The 17,852-nt window shown below is 39.9% G+C and overlaps 3 protein-coding genes across 4 annotated transcripts; 1 reads left to right on the forward strand and 2 right to left on the reverse strand.

The window, feature by feature from the left end:
• Positions 1-1,457: 1,457 nt before the first annotated feature.
• On the reverse strand, positions 1,458-8,630 carry ddo (D-aspartate oxidase). 2 transcript variants are annotated; one of them, XM_053633429.1, is made up of 6 exons: positions 8,457-8,630; positions 5,411-5,449; positions 4,910-5,093; positions 4,711-4,819; positions 4,419-4,595; positions 1,458-4,199 (listed from the first exon to the last, which is right to left on the reverse strand). In XM_053633429.1, exons 3-6 carry the CDS (start codon positions 5,079-5,081, stop codon positions 3,641-3,643), a joined length of 1,017 nt encoding a protein of 338 aa, XP_053489404.1. In that variant the 5' UTR covers positions 5,082-5,093; positions 5,411-5,449; positions 8,457-8,630; the 3' UTR covers positions 1,458-3,640. The 2 variants fall into 2 exon arrangements, with proteins under 2 accessions (XP_053489404.1, XP_053489403.1); XM_053633428.1 differs by lacking the exon at positions 5,411-5,449 and having other exon boundaries at positions 8,457-8,628.
• Positions 8,151-13,576, forward strand: zbtb24 (zinc finger and BTB domain containing 24). The gene is made up of 6 exons (XM_053633427.1): positions 8,151-8,159; positions 9,453-10,356; positions 10,451-10,618; positions 10,720-10,887; positions 11,588-11,669; positions 11,777-13,576. Exons 2-6 carry the CDS (start codon positions 9,471-9,473, stop codon positions 12,669-12,671), a joined length of 2,199 nt encoding a protein of 732 aa, XP_053489402.1. The 5' UTR covers positions 8,151-8,159; positions 9,453-9,470; the 3' UTR covers positions 12,672-13,576.
• A 534-nt stretch (positions 13,577-14,110) lies between these two features.
• Positions 14,111-17,556, reverse strand: si:ch73-242m19.1 (uncharacterized). Its single transcript, XM_053633029.1, has 3 exons — positions 17,166-17,556; positions 15,510-15,687; positions 14,111-15,367 (listed from the first exon to the last, which is right to left on the reverse strand). The coding sequence occupies exons 1-3, from the start codon at positions 17,318-17,320 to the stop codon at positions 15,314-15,316; spliced, it is 387 nt and encodes a 128-aa protein (XP_053489004.1). The 5' UTR covers positions 17,321-17,556; the 3' UTR covers positions 14,111-15,313.
• Between the last annotated feature and the right edge of the window lie 296 nt (positions 17,557-17,852).

The raw sequence follows: 17,852 nt of genomic DNA on the forward strand, positions 1-17,852 counted from the left end.
TTTCCAGCACTGCCTTAACCCTCTTGGGCATGGAGTTCACCAGAGCTTCACAGGTTGCCACTGGAGTCCTCTTCCACTCCTCCATGACGAGATCACGGAGCTGGTGGGTGTTAGAGACCTTGTGCTCCTCCACCTTCCGTTTGAGGATGCCCCACAAATGCTCAATAGGGTTTTGGTCTGGAGACATGCTTGGCCAGTCCATCACCTTCACCCTCAGCTTCTTTAGCAAGGCAGTGGTAATCTTAGAGGTGTGTTTGGGGTCGTTATCATGCTGGAATACTGTATACTGATCATGCTCTGCTTCGGTATGTCACAGTACATGTTGGCATTCATGGTTCCCTCAATGAACTGTAGCTCCCCAGTGCCGGCAGCACTCATGCAGCCCCAGACCATGACACTCCCACCACCATGCTTGACTGTAGGCAACACACACTTGTCTTTGTACTCCACACCTGGTTGCCGCCACACACGCTTGACACCATCTGAACCAAATAAGTTCATCTTGGTCTCATTAGACCACAGGACATGGTTCCAGTAATCCATGTCCTTAGTCTGCTTGTCTTCAGCAAACTGTTTGTGGGCTTTCTTGTGCATCATCTTTAGAAGAGGCTTCCTTCTGGGACAACAGCCATGCAGATCAATTTGATGCAGTATGTGGCGTATAGTCTGAGTACTGACGGACTGACCCTCCACCCCTTCAACCTCTGCAGCAATGCTGGCAGCACTCACACGTCTATTTCCCAAAGACAACCCCTGGATATGACGCTGAACATGTGCACTCAACTTCTTTGGTCGACCATGGTGAGGCCTGTTCTGAGTGGAACCTGTCCTGTTAAACCGCTGTATGGTCTTGGCCACCGTGCGGCAGCTCAGTGTCAGGGTCTTCGCAATCTTCTTTTAGCTTAGGCCATCTTTATGTAGAGCAACAATTCTTTTATTCAGATCTTCAGAGAGTTCTTTGCCATGAGGTGCCATGTTGAACTTCCAGTGACCAGTATGAGGGAGTGTGAGAGCGATGCCACCAAATTTAACACACCTGCTCCCCATTCACACCTGAGACCTTGTAACACTAACAAGTCACATGACACCGGGGAGGGAAAATGGCTAATTGGGCCCAATTTGGACATTTTCACTTAGGGGTATACTCACTTTTGTTGCCATCGGTTTAGACATTAATGGCAGTGTGTCGAGTTATTTTGAGGGGACAGCAAATTTACAATTATACAAGCTGTACACTCACTACTTTGCATTGTAGCAAAATGTCATTTCTTCAGTGTTGTCACATGAAAAGATATAATCAAATATTTACAAAATTGTGAGGGGTGTACTCACTTTTGTGAGATACTGTATGTGTGTATATATATATATATATATATATATATATGTATATATATGTGTCAATATGAGATCCAATACAATAAGTGAACACCTAAAACACTCCCCAGAAATAAGTATCACCCAAAGATTTTCAGTATTAATGGCCTTTTTCCTTAAGTTGCATTGCAAAATCAAAGGTACGTGATTTTATATGCAATGGCCTCCTCTGACCATGATCCCTTTCCTTGCCAGCATCTCTGTTCCTGTTTGATTGGGAGGTGTCGAAATTGAATATGTAGAATGCCACCTCCATTTGTCTCGCTCCTTTAATCTGTCTATCTGCAATACTTGTACTCCTTATGGCACATCATGGACTTGACAAATCTCTTCTTTGCATCATCTTTCATCGTCATCTGTCTCCTCTTGGCACTCTGTTCGATTTTATGCTTGTCTTCTGCCATATTTGCCTTGTTCTCTTTTTCCTTTCAGTTTCACACAACCTTTCTTGTTAACTACTCAATTAGCATCAGCCAAGCAGTTTCCTTTTCTGTCCTCTGTATCTTATGATTCTCATCACCAAACTGTGAAATTCCTTCTTCTATCTATGTTCTACAAGTTCCTCGTTCTCCTTCTTAACCCTTGCGCGTCAATAAAAAAAAAAAAGTTACACATAGGTCCATAGAAGGCAAAAACGTCCATGTCCAAAAACTCCAAAATATATTAATATTTTTTTCCACTTTCACTGACATTGATTTTTTTTTAACCAGCATCAGTTCTAATCATAACTCCCAAACATTCATTAATTTTAAGAATTTTAACTGGTTTCTTTACATAATTCAAAAAATCTTCAAAGCTCAGCAACCTCTTTTGTCTCGTATACATGGCGTGGGGTTTGTGATTTCCAGTACAATATAATTTCTTTCTTTCAAACTGTTCTCACACACACACACACACACACACAAAATTTTCAGTACACACATACCAAACCAGAACTCTGATACCCATACAAACACATCCACACTATTATAGCTGCGTCATTTATTCAGTTGGTCTGCAGTGCTCTATAATACAATAGAATCAGAAAAAAAGGAAAAACATGTCTTTTCCCCATAGGCTAAATCTGAGAAAATACTACACATTGCAGATTTTTTTTTTTAATTCAATGTTTTGAAACCTTGTCAACAAAATAAAAGCCTATTAACACAGAATGCAGGATTTTATGCTTAAAAGTCACTGGGATTAAATATTGCAGTTTGAATGGGTTTCAATGGGAACATTTTTGTCCTTAAGGTCCTGAGTGTAGCTATTTTGTGTACCTACAGTAGATTTATGAAAGCAAATGAGGGTGAGAGATTAAAATTCCAATAAAAATACACAACTTTTGCAAAATTTATGCTGTTTGCATTAACACAGACAAAATGATTTAAAAAAATACAAAAATGAAAAAGACAAAAATGTCCATAAGGACACAAGCTTTCCTTTACTTTCTTTCTCTAATTTCCAGCAGGCTGTGATTCTCCTGCAAGTTCTAACAAGCAGCTACTACTTGGCAACCTCTGTTTCTGTCTCTGTTTTTAGACAAAATCCAACGAGATAAAGTTTGTTAATCAAAAAATATGTTTATTAAAATAATTATAATAATTACACTTGAGCACATAAGCCTATAGTGCTCTATATAACCAATAAGCATAGTGCAAATTTATGTTATTAATATAATTCTAGCTGTTGCACGTATAAATCACTTAAACTTAGCAAATGTAAAAGGAATCACAGGCGATAGCTAAACTAAAAAACAATTACATCATTTTTAATAATTGTGTTAGTTCATAGTTTGCTGCAAGTTCTCTCAATACTACAGCTATTGGATTAGATTAATTTGATGAATTTGGTCAGTGAATATAATGATATTTTTAGCTCCCCAGCTAAAATATAATGGCATCCACTAAGAGCACACATCCACAAATATTTTAAAGTGTCAATAGGTACTGCACCTGAATGAATGTAAGTTAATAAACTTGTAAAACTTGATTTTCAGTTGTTGGCCAAGCTCTGAGGTTTTATTTGATGCAAATGCCATAAATGTTAATGAAATGAAAGTGTAAACCTACGAGCTCTAGCTGAGCTGCACACCTAGTCTGTGGAGAAAAAATGAGTTGCTTGTGTAATTTCTTGCACTTCTAATACTTATGCCTCCACTCAACTCCTATATATATATATATTTTTAATGTAGTCTAATCTGGCACCCTTTAAAAAAAGTTTGGAAACCCCTATTGTATAGTCATTTTTTGTCCAGGGAGCTTATGTCTATATGATTTCTGTGCATTCACAGTCTGGCACGAGGTGGTTTCTCATGCAGACTTCTCCTCACCAAGTCCAGTGCCTCTAGTGCACTGCCCCAGCTCAGAGAGATGCCCCAGGAGCCATGGCCATAGTTGTGAACCAGTGGCACCTGCCGCTCCTGAACCTGCAGCCATTCTCTCTCTAGACGCAGGTTACTCCTGCCAGGCCTCAGTCCCACCTTTTCTCCCAGCACCTGGGCGGTCCTTAGGGCTGGTACAAGCTTACTGCAGCGCTCCATGATGCCCTTGCTATCATCCTTATCCACCTCCAAACGCCAATCATTCGCCTGCTGTGTACCCCCCAGAGTGACGTAGTCGATGCCAGGGTAGATGTAGTCATTTTCATCTATAACACGAATGAAATGCTTCAGCCAGGGAGCATGAACTTTGAGAATCTGGCCACGTACTGGGTAGACCTGCTCATCTCCCACCAAAGAACGGGAGCCGAGGCCTGAGCAGTTGACGATGACATCGTAGCTATGAGCAAGCTGCTGAAGGTCGGTCACTTTCTCTCGTTTCATCTGACCACCTGCTTTGGTCAACCTTTTATTGAAAAGAGATTTAACAGCTCGCTTATCAGACAATTACACAACAGGATAGAATTCAAAAGATAACAGAAACGGCAGAAAAACAGACATACTATAGTAAAAGGTTCCAGAAGTTAATGTTAAAGAGGATTTCTAAAGTATGCTTTGCTGCTCTGTCCTATGACCTTCGCTCGACTCTTTTTAAATGAATAACGGGGAAAGAGGAAATATTTACCTTTTCTCCAGCCATGGCAGATATCTGAGGCTTTCACACTTTAAAGTCGTTATAGCTTGACCAAACTTATAATTAGGGAATCTCTTCATCTCACGATCCGTCATAATCCGAAATCCAAACACAATATCAGCCCAGTATGGTTTTGTGATACTAGGGACCTCTTTGAATATTTGGTATCTGGACAAATTAGATTTAGATTTATCAGAGAACATAATCTGTAGTACATGTAAACTGTATATTTGATAGAACAACGTCTCTTTATAAGCAGATGCAGTATAGGTTTATACAATACCCTGAACTCATGAATACTCCTGCTTCTGAGGTCTGTGGTGATTCAGTAATTGTCAGCAGATGATCAAATGTGCCTTTAAACCAACGTTGCTGCCGTTCCAGAGGAACACCTGGTGCATTCACAAGGTGAGAGATCAACATTGTGCATCACTGAGCATAGTTTTGGACATTTCCCTAGTTTTAGTAACAGTCCTTCCTACCTTGAATCTCCTTGGGCAGAAGGATCCCAGCAGCTACATCACTAGTGGTGTCTGGAGAGAATTTCTCAGCCAGTACAGTGACGGTGCAGAAGGGCAAAGCCTCCGCTATACACACGGCTGTAGACATCCCAACCACACCTGCTCCAATTACGACAACTTGCACCTTCTTCATTCTGGAGTTTTACTGCAACAATGGATAAAATGCCTAGGGTTAGGAACCAAGTTATATAAGCTCTGGCAAGCTCACCCTTTCCCTGCTGGACTCATTCAGACTCATAAACTAGAACAGGTTAACCTCTGATACGTTATAATGTGTGTTTACAAGACAACTTAAGAGCAAAGATCACTTTTTCTTGTAGAGCTGAAAAATGATTATTAAGATTTTAGGTCAAGTTGCACATTGTGCAGTTAAGTTTCAACAGTAAAATGCATGACAGAAAAAGTTAATGCTTCCCTTGTGCTATTTTAATAAAAGCAACAGTTTGGTCTCCACTACCATACCTGCTTGCTTCATGCACGTCCCACACCTCAGCAATATCACTGCACAGCAAAAAGGTTGCACAATGATTTATAGCTTACATTCTAGGAACAGGACTGTGGCTTATGCAATAAGCTTATATAAATAAATAAATAAACGGCAAGGCACAATGATAGGCATGATCGAAGCTGAGATAATCATTAAAGAGAGACACCTCCACACTAAAATAGGAAATCTTCCCATTGTGTGCACTCCCCCACCTATTTCAGTGTATTTGTTTAAATTATAGCTTTGCTTTCTAGTATATTAGCTGGAAAAGATGTAAGACTTTATCATTAAAACTGGTTATGTATTGTCGTATTTAACAGTATGTGTGTTAAAAATAATAAATAAAGCTTCTTCACCATTCTGGTTCCTATTGTAAATGAGAACAGGACTGATCTTGTCATTCACAACTTTTTTTTTTTAATTTATATTTTTGTTTATTAACTTGTTCTTATCAGCCATTGCTGCCGTCAGTGGTTAGGTTAGCTGTGTCAGGGGAAAGTAACCTCTGAGGTGAGAAATGAGCGCATATGAATTGTTTGGCAATTAGACAATGTTGTCAGGTTATACCATCCTTTGTGTAACAGAGTAATGAATGTATTTTTTGAATCTACTACTTTTTTCTGTCTGCTTTTTTTATATACATTGAAGGCCATTCTTATACACTTAGACAGTGATTCATGTCAAGTAACAGTTACGTTTCAGTGTGAATTCTAAATATACATCTAAATATTAAAGGAGTCATAAGATGCTTTTCAATGTTTTCCTCTTCCTTTGTTGTGTAATGTATCTCTTTGCGCATGTATAACATCTGCAAATTTACAAAGCTCATAGTCTCCCACAAAGGGATTTATTCTATCTAACAGAGAACACTGCTCCAGACCTGACTAAATCGCCTCGATCGAAATCCAGATATTACTTCCGCAAACATCTACATCACAATTTGAAATATTAGCGTAATGCCACCCAATGGCAGGCGTGAAGAAATAAGGCAAGGCTTCAGTGAATTGTAGTGTTGGCGAAAATGTGGGTTTCGATACGAAAGCAAAACCCATATGTTTGGCCTTCCAAAAACAGACGAAAAATAGGAATCAGTGGTTAACGTTTATTTATAACGCTGTTCCTGAGCAGTACAACCCAAAAGTTTGCTTATGCACAGAGCATTCTACAGAGGACAGCATGAAGAACTGGCATGTTCATTACCAATATGAATGGGGCGAGAGGCAGTATCTGTTGTGTGCAGACTCGGCTCGAACGGTCTCTACTGTGCAAACTCTGGCTCCAAATCTTACCTACTACATAAACGCAATCGAGATGGTGGCTTTCAATTCGACCAAATTTATACTTCAAAACCACACAATGGGAGACAGTGGCACCATGTTGTCCACTCATGTACAGTATATACAGTCATTGGTCTAACACCGTATTGTGCTAGCTTTGGAAGAAGTTTATAGATGTAAAAAGCAAGTCCACTGATAGCATTTTTGGGCTGGTTTAAAACAATCCATGACCACCAAGATCTTATTTTAAAGCAAATTTCTCTAAAGCTGCTTTGGGACAATGCCAATTGTTAAAAGCACTATACGGATCAAACTGAATTGAACTGAACCTACTTGCTTTGAAAGTTTTCCATAATTATAGGTCCTTAATGCTTTATATCCTATAATAAACATGGCATGTGTAACCTGTCAAATATGAAAATGTCATTAAAATTTTCAGGTGACAATAATGTGGAGTTTTTGTGTTGGTATGTTTTGGGAGTAATTTGTATTCTTTCTTCTTTTTTTAGCAAATGCATGTGCCTAGAATATCAAGAGACTGTTGCGGTAATTAAGAAATTTAATATCATGAGACATTATGGAACAAATCATGGGGATTGCAAAAAAAGAAGGACCCTATGTATGCAGGATGTTTTTTGTTTTCTGCACCATTCTCTGTAAACTCTGTTGACTGCCATGTGTGAAATTCCCAGGAGATTTCTGAAATACTCAAACCAGCCCTTCAGGCACAAACAACCATCCAACTGTGCTGCGGCCACATGATTGGCTGGTTGGATAATGCCATAAATGAGCAGGTGTACAGGTGTTCCTATTAAATTGAGGTTAATTTTGGTTCCAGAACTTTTGTGGCTCATATCTGTATTTCTTTATGAATTCCAATCTGGCTTTCCGATTCTTACTGCTGATGAGTGATATGCATCTTGTGGTATGGCCTCTATATTTCTGCTCTCAAAGTCTTCATCAAGTGGTGGATTATGATACCTTCACCCCTGCCCTGTGGAGGTTGTTGATGTCACTGACCGTTGGGGATTTACTTCACAGCTCTCATAATGCCCGTATATTTTATGCACTGCACCGCTGAAACACACTGGCTGATTAGATAACTGCATGGATCAGTAGGTGTACAAGTGTTCCTAATAAAGTGCTTCATGAGTGTATATGTGAAGGCTTTCGTATGGTAAACAAATTTCGGTCGCTTTATTGTAGGACATTAGATAGCTACTTTCAAATGAAAATATCTGAACGTTGTTTTTGTTTCCCCTTTTCAGTAAAATAAGTTTCAAGTGAATAAAATGAAAACATCTAAAACCAACTCACTACGGTTAGTGTTATTTTATTAGCTGGGTACAGAATAATAACACATGCCACAAGAGGGCATCAGTATCCGTTGTTGGAACTATAATTGGAAATCTCGCGATATTACGACTGTTGACGTGATCCGTTTAAGGTAAGGTCCTGGAAGCTTTGTATGTAGGGTTACAGCAATGTCCTTGCCATGTTTTTAATGTGTGTAAATAAATAAATAAATAAATAAATAAATGCACAAAAGGTCAGTGTATATTATGTACTGTTTCGCTGCTGTTTACAGAAGTGTATAGCGAGATTTTGCATGAAGACAAACCAGAAATCCTTTGCTTGGTTAATATGGCGCTCACATGACAGTCAGTATGTTATAGCGTTTATCGCTACATTGTAGAAGAGAACTGAGACACTGATATATGAAATAGAGAGCTGGGGTTCTCACCTAGAAATAGGTGGAGATGGAATAGTCCACTTTCTGCCAGACCTGAAGAAATAGACGCTAAATGAACCACGATAAAACCATATAATTTATTCGACAGTGGAGCACGGTTCAGGAACCGTACCCCCTTTTCTCACAGTATCGTGTAACGCTAAATGTTTACGCGAGAAAGTGTGTGTTCCCTATTGGTGCAGCGCGCTCATAGGCGACAATGAACATGAGGGCGTTAGCCTTTAATAAAGTTTTATTTATATATATATATATATATATATATATATATATATATATATATATATATATATATATATATATATATATCCTTGCACCAAGAAGTGGGAAATAGTCCACATTTTTTTGACACACCATGCAGCTTCATTTTCCTACATGGATGCTAGTGACTGATGAAGCTAAACCCAAAGTAAGATGAGTGCTTGGTTTTAAGGGAAGTGTTTGGGAAAGGGCCGGACCCAGCTCCCATTTCTTGCTAACCTAGTTAGTGAAAAACTTGGCATCGTTTGTTTGTTTGTTTTTGTATCTCTAGATGCAGTATATTTAGTTTTTACCAGTTTATGTTGGGCTTTTCAAAAACAAAACAAAACGGTGGCTTATTGATTAGCATGTTTTCCTCACACCTCCAGGGTTGAGTGTTCTCCCCATGCCTCTGGGGTTTCCTCTGTGTACCTTGGTTTCCTCTTCCAGTCCAAGACATACGTCGTAGGCTAATTGGCATTTCCAAGCTGTCTGTAGTGTGCCCTGCCTTGTGCCCCGAGGTCAATAAGATAGGCTCCAGGCTCTCCTGCGACCCTGTGTTTGATAAGCCGCACGGAAAATGGATGGATGGATGTTTGGTACAAAATTTTAATCACATGAAGGCTCAGATGTTATAAGCATTGTAAAAACTGTGCCACTGATCCTCTATTAAATGACCGCCATACATTGAAAATATCTTGTATAACAATAATGTCTGTGGCTGATGATACCTTCCTGTCATTTTTATAGGTTGCCACACAAAGCAGAATGTCAGAGCGAACACAGACTCACGCTCCCAGCTTGCTGACCTTTCATTCCAAATCACATAAGGACACAATCCTTTATAAATTTGATACGCTGAGGAAAAGACAAATGCTTTGTGATATAACCCTCATTGTAGAAGATGTGCATTTTAAGGCACATAAGGCTCTGCTGGCTGCGAGCAGCGAATATTTCTCTTTAATGTTCACTGCTGAAGACCAGGCCTGTCAGACTGTATATAGGCTGGATGGCATGGATGCAAAGACCTTTGCATCTGTGCTCGAGTTCATCTACAGTGCCAATGTGTCAGTGGAGGAGAGCAGCTCCGAGCAGCTGCTTGACGTGGCCCGCTTGCTAGAAATAAGTGAGTTAGTCAAAGCTCATGCAGACTTGAGCAGCACAGCCTCAGCACCAAATGTCTGCTCAGAAGTAGGTGATGGTGACACAAGCACAAATGAAACCCCTTCCAAACGCAGAAGGGGACGACCAAGGAAAAACACTAACCCTTCAGTACCAGGATTAGTACTACTCCCTCAGGAATCAAGTAAAAATGAAAACAGACTTCATGATGAACCTGCTAAAACTACAGTGGATTTCTCTGTGGCCTCTCCAGAATCCACAGAACCTACACGCAACTCTTATTCCGTTCTCAATGACTCAGATGACGCTGATTATGACCCAAGCGAAGACATACCTCGGCATGGCAAGCGCCAAATAAGGCAGCCGGTGAAACTAAAAAGCTATAGGCTAGGAGATGAAATTAGTGAGGGAAGAGTGCTGGGAAAGAGGGGCAGAAAGAGGAAATACCCAGCCACAGAACCACGCTGTGATGACTGCGGCAAAGTTTTTAAAAACCACCTGTTTTTAAAAATACATCAGCGAACTCATACAGGTGAATATGTAAACTGAGTTTAATGGTGTCAGTTGCTAATGCGTGTGTATATTCAATGACCCTCTATGATATCTTTTTTATGGTTCTTGTGCAGGAGAAAAACCCTTCCGGTGCCATGTTTGTGGGAACTGCTTTACACAGAAACACACTCTTTTAGTTCATCAGCGCATGCACACTGGAGAGAAGCCATATGTGTGCAACATTTGCTCTAAAGCTCTCTCCACAAAGCACTCCCTGCAGGAACATATGAACCTGCATGCAGGTATGGAAAGTTGCTGGGAATTTTCATAAGCGTACATTTTTATAGCCATTACATTCTAGGTCCTGTCATATATTTTGGTGTATTTCTATTTTCTTTCTCAGAAAAGAAATCTTTTAGCTGTGACCAGTGTGGGAAAACTTACAGCCAGAAGAGGCAGTTAAATAGTCATTACCGGGTTCATAGCGGAAAAGCATTACCTGAATGTGCACATTGTCACCACAGGTTTAAGGATGCAGCACAACTAAAGAAGCATCTGAGAACACACACAGGTAACAGGACAACAGGGCTCAAATGTAATGAAGCGCATGCTTTATTACACTCTTAGTCAAGTCTTAAAGGGATAGTTAACCCCGAAATAAAAATTCTGTCAGCAATTACACACCCTCATGTCGTTCCAAATCCATAAGACTTTCATACATCTTCAGAACATAAATGAAGACATTTTTAATGAAACCTGGGAGATTTCTGTCCCTCTGCTTACAGTCCAGTAACCAAAACTTTTAAGCTCAAAAAAGTTCATAGAGGCTTTTTTTATCGTAAAAGTAATCCATGTGACTCCAGTTTTGGGTGAACTATTCCTTTAACAGCTAATATAACTGCTGTTTAAACTGTACATTACCATAAGTACACTTACTTAATAAAATACTCCATTTAAACTCCCAGACAAAAAGCTAGTGGCGTGCATAATTTCTATCTATTAACTTACAATAACTTACAGCCTTTTCTCACTGCAATAACAGCTTCAATCCTGGTATCTTTAAATCATTCCTGTACGTTTTAGCTCACTTTTCCATTGACTAGATGCACAATTTGCTTAGAGTTCATGAGTCAATGTTTCATCTGCTATTCCAAAAAAAAAAAAAAACGGGGGACATGAAGCACAAAAGGCTACCTCAGATTCTGGCCAACAACTAACAGTTAATTCAGAGATACATTTCACATTCAGCCAGTATTTACTTGTTGTTTTAGGTGAGAAACCCTTTACATGTGAGATTTGTGGAAAGTGTTTTACTGCCAAGAGCACCCTACAGACACACATCAGAATCCACAGGTAAACTGTCCTCTTTATTCTTTGGAAATATCTGATTCGGCTACAGCATCAACATTGATGTGTGATGATTTTGATGTATTCCTTATTCTTAATCTTGTCTTGTTTAGAGGAGAAAAGCCATATGTGTGCAACATCTGCAGCAAGTCTTTCACTGATCCTAGCGCCAGAAGACGCCATGTCGCCTCTCACACAGGGAAAAAGCCCTACATGTGCTCTGTGTGTAGTCTTTCTTTTACCCGTCTGGACAATCTAAAAGCACATACTAAAACTCACAACAAAGAGCGGCCAGATGTGGAGGGCACACAACTAACCACAGTGGAGGCCATGGCCGGGGATGAGAAGATGCACAATGTCCTGGAGCTGCAGCAGTACCAGCTCCCCACTCACACAGAGCAGGAGATCCAGTTAGTGGTTACCAGTGAAGTGGACAATATTAACCTGGTGGCAGGCCAGAAGCCAGGCAGCATTAGCATTATCACTGCTGAGAATGGGCCAGAGGAACTGGCAGCAGCAGGCCAGACCCATTCCAACCTCACCCTTCTTACTCATCCCTCTGCACATATCCAGAACTTGGCTCTGGTCACTCAGGATGAACTAGACCCCAGTGCACAAATCCAGACCATCAGTGTGGTTGAAGGCCAGGTGAGCAGCGAGCAAGCTGAGCAGATGCATGTCATCACACTTACTAAAGAGGCAATGGATCATTTTCAGGTTCAGCACGGAGCTCCACAACAGCTGCAAATTAGCTCACGGCCCACTCAGCAGCTGCAGGTGATTCAGCAGGCTATGCCTCAGCTTTCTGCCACACAGGAGCCTCCTAGAGAGCAGCACAACCAGAGTCACACAGGTGCTATCCATATCAGCAGCCAAGCCGGCCAGCCAATCTCCATCAGCCAGACCAGCGAGCAGATTCCCAGCACTCAGATCCAGGGACAGACCTTTCAGATCCAGGCAGGTACAGTCTCGTACCTCTATACCACAGGTCTCACCCCACAGAGCTAAGGAGCTAAGACGAAACAGACTAATCTTCATCAGGACTGCTCGTGCTGATACTCCTGGCAATGGGACAAATTATTCTATTCATCAGTTGTCATTGTATGATTTGGCCCAAAAAAGTGAAGTGATGCTTTAATAATGACTACACTACTAATGATTACACTGTGTGGTCCATTTATACAAGCCTAATTTAGCACAACTCCTGACACGTCTTGCCACTTTATTAAACAAACTGTCTGTGGTACGTTGATCAAAAATACATTACATACATGAGATGGGATGCATATCTGCATAACTGTATTAAACAAATTATACAAAGTTTTGGCTCATATGTAGAAATTCAGCTGAAACTGGTGAAAAAGATGTATATAACATAAATGAAAGCATGACTTTATTTATGATCCAAGGTGCTAGAATTGGAATTGGGTAACAGCATGTGTGTGGTCTCCAAACATAGGTGCTGCAAGCCACCATTTACATTTACGGCATTGGGCAGACTCACTTATCCAGAGCTCATTTTTATCCAGAGCTCTCATTTGTACAACTGAGCAGTTGAGGGTTAAGGCCTTGGTAAAGGGCCCAGGGTGGCAGCTTGGCAGGGCTGGGATTTGAACTCACAACCTTCCAATCAGTAGTTACAATCAACGTCTTAACAATACCACCAAAAGAGTTAAATCAGCCATGTATAGCTCACATGTAGAATTCTACCTCTCACCTATCTAATTAACATTAAGAGGTCTCTAGACTTTTCAGAGTTTTGGACATAGTTCTTTTTTTTATGTAATTTGATAGAGCTGAATTTCTATAATGTTTTGTTTTTGTTCTCTCAAACAAGTCTCTCTTGCTTGTCATTGGTCTCAATATCCGAGACTTCAGATATAGTGTCAATAAAAATGTTGTCACTTTTGTTGGTCAAACTTATTTACATTTATTTATTATTTAAATTGTTATTTATTTAAACATAAAATCTATTAATTAGTACTTTTTAAAGAAATTAGTGTCTGTGTGTGTGTGTATGCACATAAATGCAGAATGACACATGGTCACCAGGTGATGATATACACTAGATGGCCAAAAGTATGTGGAACCAGACCACCAAACCCACATGTAGTTCTTCCCCAAACTGTTGCCACAAAGTTGGAAGCATGCAATTGTATAGGATGTTTCTGTATGTTTGGCCAAGGTTGGTGTGGAAGTACTAAAGTAGCCTGCACAGAGACCTGACCTCAACCCCACTGAACACCTTTTGGATTAAGTGAAATTTTGGGATTAAGTGAGAGTCCATACCAGTACGTTTCACTCAACATCAATGCCTGACCTCGCTAATGCTCTGTGACTGAATGGACATGAATCCCCACAGCCATGCTCCAAAATCTTGTAGAAATTCTTCACAGAAAAGTGAAGTTTATTATAACTGCAAAGGGGGACAAATCTGGAATGGGATGTTCAAAAAGCCATATGGGTGTAATGGTCAGGTGTCCACATACTTTTCCCCATGTAGTGTATTTCTACTACTATATCTGCTAGAGGATAGTGTCTTATATTCTGCAGACATAGAAATATAGAAAGTGCAGCTTGATAAAAATAAATGACACTGTCAGCACCTGAAGGAGAAGAATGTTTTGACAGTGTAGCCTCAATGCTGGAGAGTTGGTTCTGCACTTCATCCACTTTGTGCATTCATGAAGAGTCTAGGACACATCTCTGCTATTCTTGCAACTTAATAATTGGCATGAGGCGTACAACTTCAACCATCATTCCACAGTTACCTTCAATAACATCGTTATTAGTCTTTCTTTGAATTATATGTGTCTGTACGCTGGCATACTGTGCATACTTTATTGTAGCGATTGTTTGATTGCAATTGTAGTTTTGAACTTTTTTATGTCCTTGAGCATTAGATAAAAATTTATTAGAGGATCTCTGAATTAATGGAGAGGTGAGGAGTCTCCTTGATAGAACAGCTCGCCATGCTGTTGTAATAGGTGCTTGTAGAACTGTAAGTAAAGCAAGTAGCTACTATACTCACTGTCCATCATAGCACAGCCAGGGTCAGTCACACACTCCTGCAGGTGAACCATGGGGAACATCGTCGTCTAGTCATGATGTGTTACCTCTAAGCTCCTAGTCATTAGAAATCACATATTATTCATTTCCCATTTTTAGTTTTTCCATTTAGTGTTATATTAGCATCAATATATGTGTGTGTTTTATATCTGTCCTTCATTCTCTTTTTCAACAACTAGACCACTAGACGTTCTCCACTTTCTATTGCCCCCACCCCAAAAAACACAGACACACACACACACACACACAACTCAACAATGTATTTAAGCACAAATAACAAGTTTTCATGTTAACCTTAAACAATCTTTTATTATTGTCATGTTTATCTTGTCTCCACATTCTGAACATACAAAGAAATCCATGAAGCATATAGACATTTAGGTAATTGACTGCATGCTTCTGGATATATACCCTCAAAGTTTAGACTGCTCCTTTCTGTGAAAGCCAGGCTCAGTTGCCAGCCTCCTGTTGTGGGAACTGCTTTCTGATGAGTCTGCACAGTACAACAGTGTATGGCGTACCTGTGGGGAGGGCTGTGTCATGCTGGGCCTGTTCTGACATCACCACACTCATTTCCCTGTTTATCCTCCTCTGATCAAGTCTGTCCTTTTTGTTCTCTCCAACAGCCTGAGCAGCTGCTCCACATAAACAAACAGAACAGGACATGTACGAAATACCATCCTACTCACAATCACGTTAAAGAAAAATGAATAAAATGACAGTCAGAAAACAAGATGATCAGTTATATTAAAAAATTAAGTGAATTAGTAACAGTACCACAACACAGTTAACAATAAATTCGTCTAGTTGCCATGTCTTGACATCAACCTCCATGGCTCCTAGAGGGGGGTGAACAGCTTGGTTGTGCTCGTTATCTGCCAGAAAAGCTTCATACTCCTGTTTCTTCTCCATCTGCTGAGCCAGAGCTCTTATACTCAGGTAATAAATCTCCATCCTACGATACATCATCATGCATTTATCTTAAATATGTCTGATAATGAGGGGGGAAAAAAGAAGTAACTGTAGAGATTGGAAAACCTGAACAAAGCAGCATTTGTTTGTTCAAGCTCTAGTTGGTTCCTTGCCCAGGGTTCTTTAAAGACTACCAGCTTCCACAGTGAGAAATCCCTCTGCTGGTTGACAGAGTGAATGTAATTGTTGACAGAGTGAATGTAATTGTTGACAGAGTGAATGTGAGTTTCTGTTGTCATTTTCCATGTCATTCATGTTTTCCACAGCTCAATCGATAGAAACAATGTATTTAAGCAAAACTGACAACCTTATTGTCAGTAATAACCTTAAACAATATTTTATACTTCTTGTGTTTAACTTGTGTATAGATTCTGTACAAAAGGTGGTAAAACCCTGGAGCATAAAAATAATCCTCTTGCTCCCAAGTGGCACAACAGAAAGTGTAAGCCCTATCATCCAGAGATTGTGAGCTTGAATCCTGATGATGCCATAGCAATCAATCCATAGCCAGGAGTCCAAGAGAATAAAATTGGAACACTCTATCAATTACCTATATCACCTATCAATCACAGTGACACTAGCCAATCATGGGTGTCTGTGAGCACATGCATGTGGAAGGGGGTGGATAGCACTTTCTGTGTGTTACACAGCCCCTTGACACAGAATGAACAGCACTTTGAAAAGATTTGGTTGGCAATCAATACAATTAATACACAAGAAAAAAAATCAGTTATTGAAATTTGCATGTCTGTAGAGAACCTGAATATCTGTATGTCACTAAGAAGCAGAGAAACACCCAGCTTTGCCCCAATAGTCTCCATCATGATCAGAGGATCCCTGTAACATTAGTTTATATTCTCCACAAACTGATAATGTAAATTGTAGGACTTTAACAGGAACTGAAGTAGTTTATGAGATTCCATCATTAACATTCGCTGCATGCAGAAATCTTCAGGTGTCACATTACAGCTATCAATCTGGAATGTTTAAAGCTAACACATGCTTGCTCAGAGACAGGTAAAAAAAAAAAGTGCTTCTCAGGCAGCTTTACAGGGTAGCTGAATGTGCTTGGAAGAGAATGCTAACTGCCATTTTTTGGTGATTGGCTAGTGGCATGCTAATAATCAACAGGGGAAAGAAAGTCTGTCTTTCACACCAAGAGAACAGGGCTAATTACACCCTATTGATCTGGAATTTGTATTGTCTGGAATTGGGATGCAAACTTCCAGACACTCAACAACTGGGTGAATGCTTAGACCATTGCGCCACTGGGAACCCAGGTCTTGCATTTTTTGTAACTGAGTCTGAAGTACTTGAACAGCCCAGACGCCTCTAAACGAGACTGGCTGAAGCAAAGGAAACTGACAGACTTCTCATTTGAGGCTGTTGCTCATCACTGTGTACCAAAATTTACCATCTTAAATCAGTGTTTTGTAGCGCCAAATATAACTAAACACACACCTGATCATGCAGCATACTACAATTTCAAATTCCCGGATGAGCATGTGTCTGAGCAGCAGAACTGGTCCTACAAGCTCGGGGCTGCCAGGCTCCCATGGAGTAACAATCTGCTGTCCAATGTCCAATATTTCAGCTTCTGCGCAGCTTGAGCACATAAGAAGTCGAAGCTGTTCACTGGCTGAACATCACAGTGAATGATATTACTTTGTCTTACTGATGATTTCTGATCCTTCTCAATTCGCAATGAGCATAAGTTCACCACTGGAGCTGAGAGAAATTTTGGGGTTCCATTTGGAAACCATGCTTTCTAAAAAAAAAATAATAATTAAAAAAAAAAACATTGTTGGGAGTTTATGGGTATGCTGAAGAGTTTTGGCAACAAGCCTGCAACACAAACACACAAGTTTTCATGGAAAAATGTTATATACACATAAAATGTGTAAACCTATACTGGTAGATATAAAGTATCAGTTAAATTATATTAAATACTGTTTTAATGGGAAATAAAAATGATAATGAGTTTTCTGCACTAATCCTAACTTGGGAATGCACAGTATTGAAATGACTCAGTAAAGCACAGCAGTGATAGTGGCAATACTTCGCAATGGCACACATCCAACATGCTGTAGTAATATGGCACAAATTACAAATTACAAATTACAACAGGTGTTCAGTACAGTATTCAGG

Source organism: Ictalurus furcatus, chromosome 9 (assembly GCF_023375685.1).
Source record: "Ictalurus furcatus strain D&B chromosome 9, Billie_1.0, whole genome shotgun sequence".
NCBI lineage: Eukaryota > Metazoa > Chordata > Actinopteri > Siluriformes > Ictaluridae > Ictalurus > Ictalurus furcatus.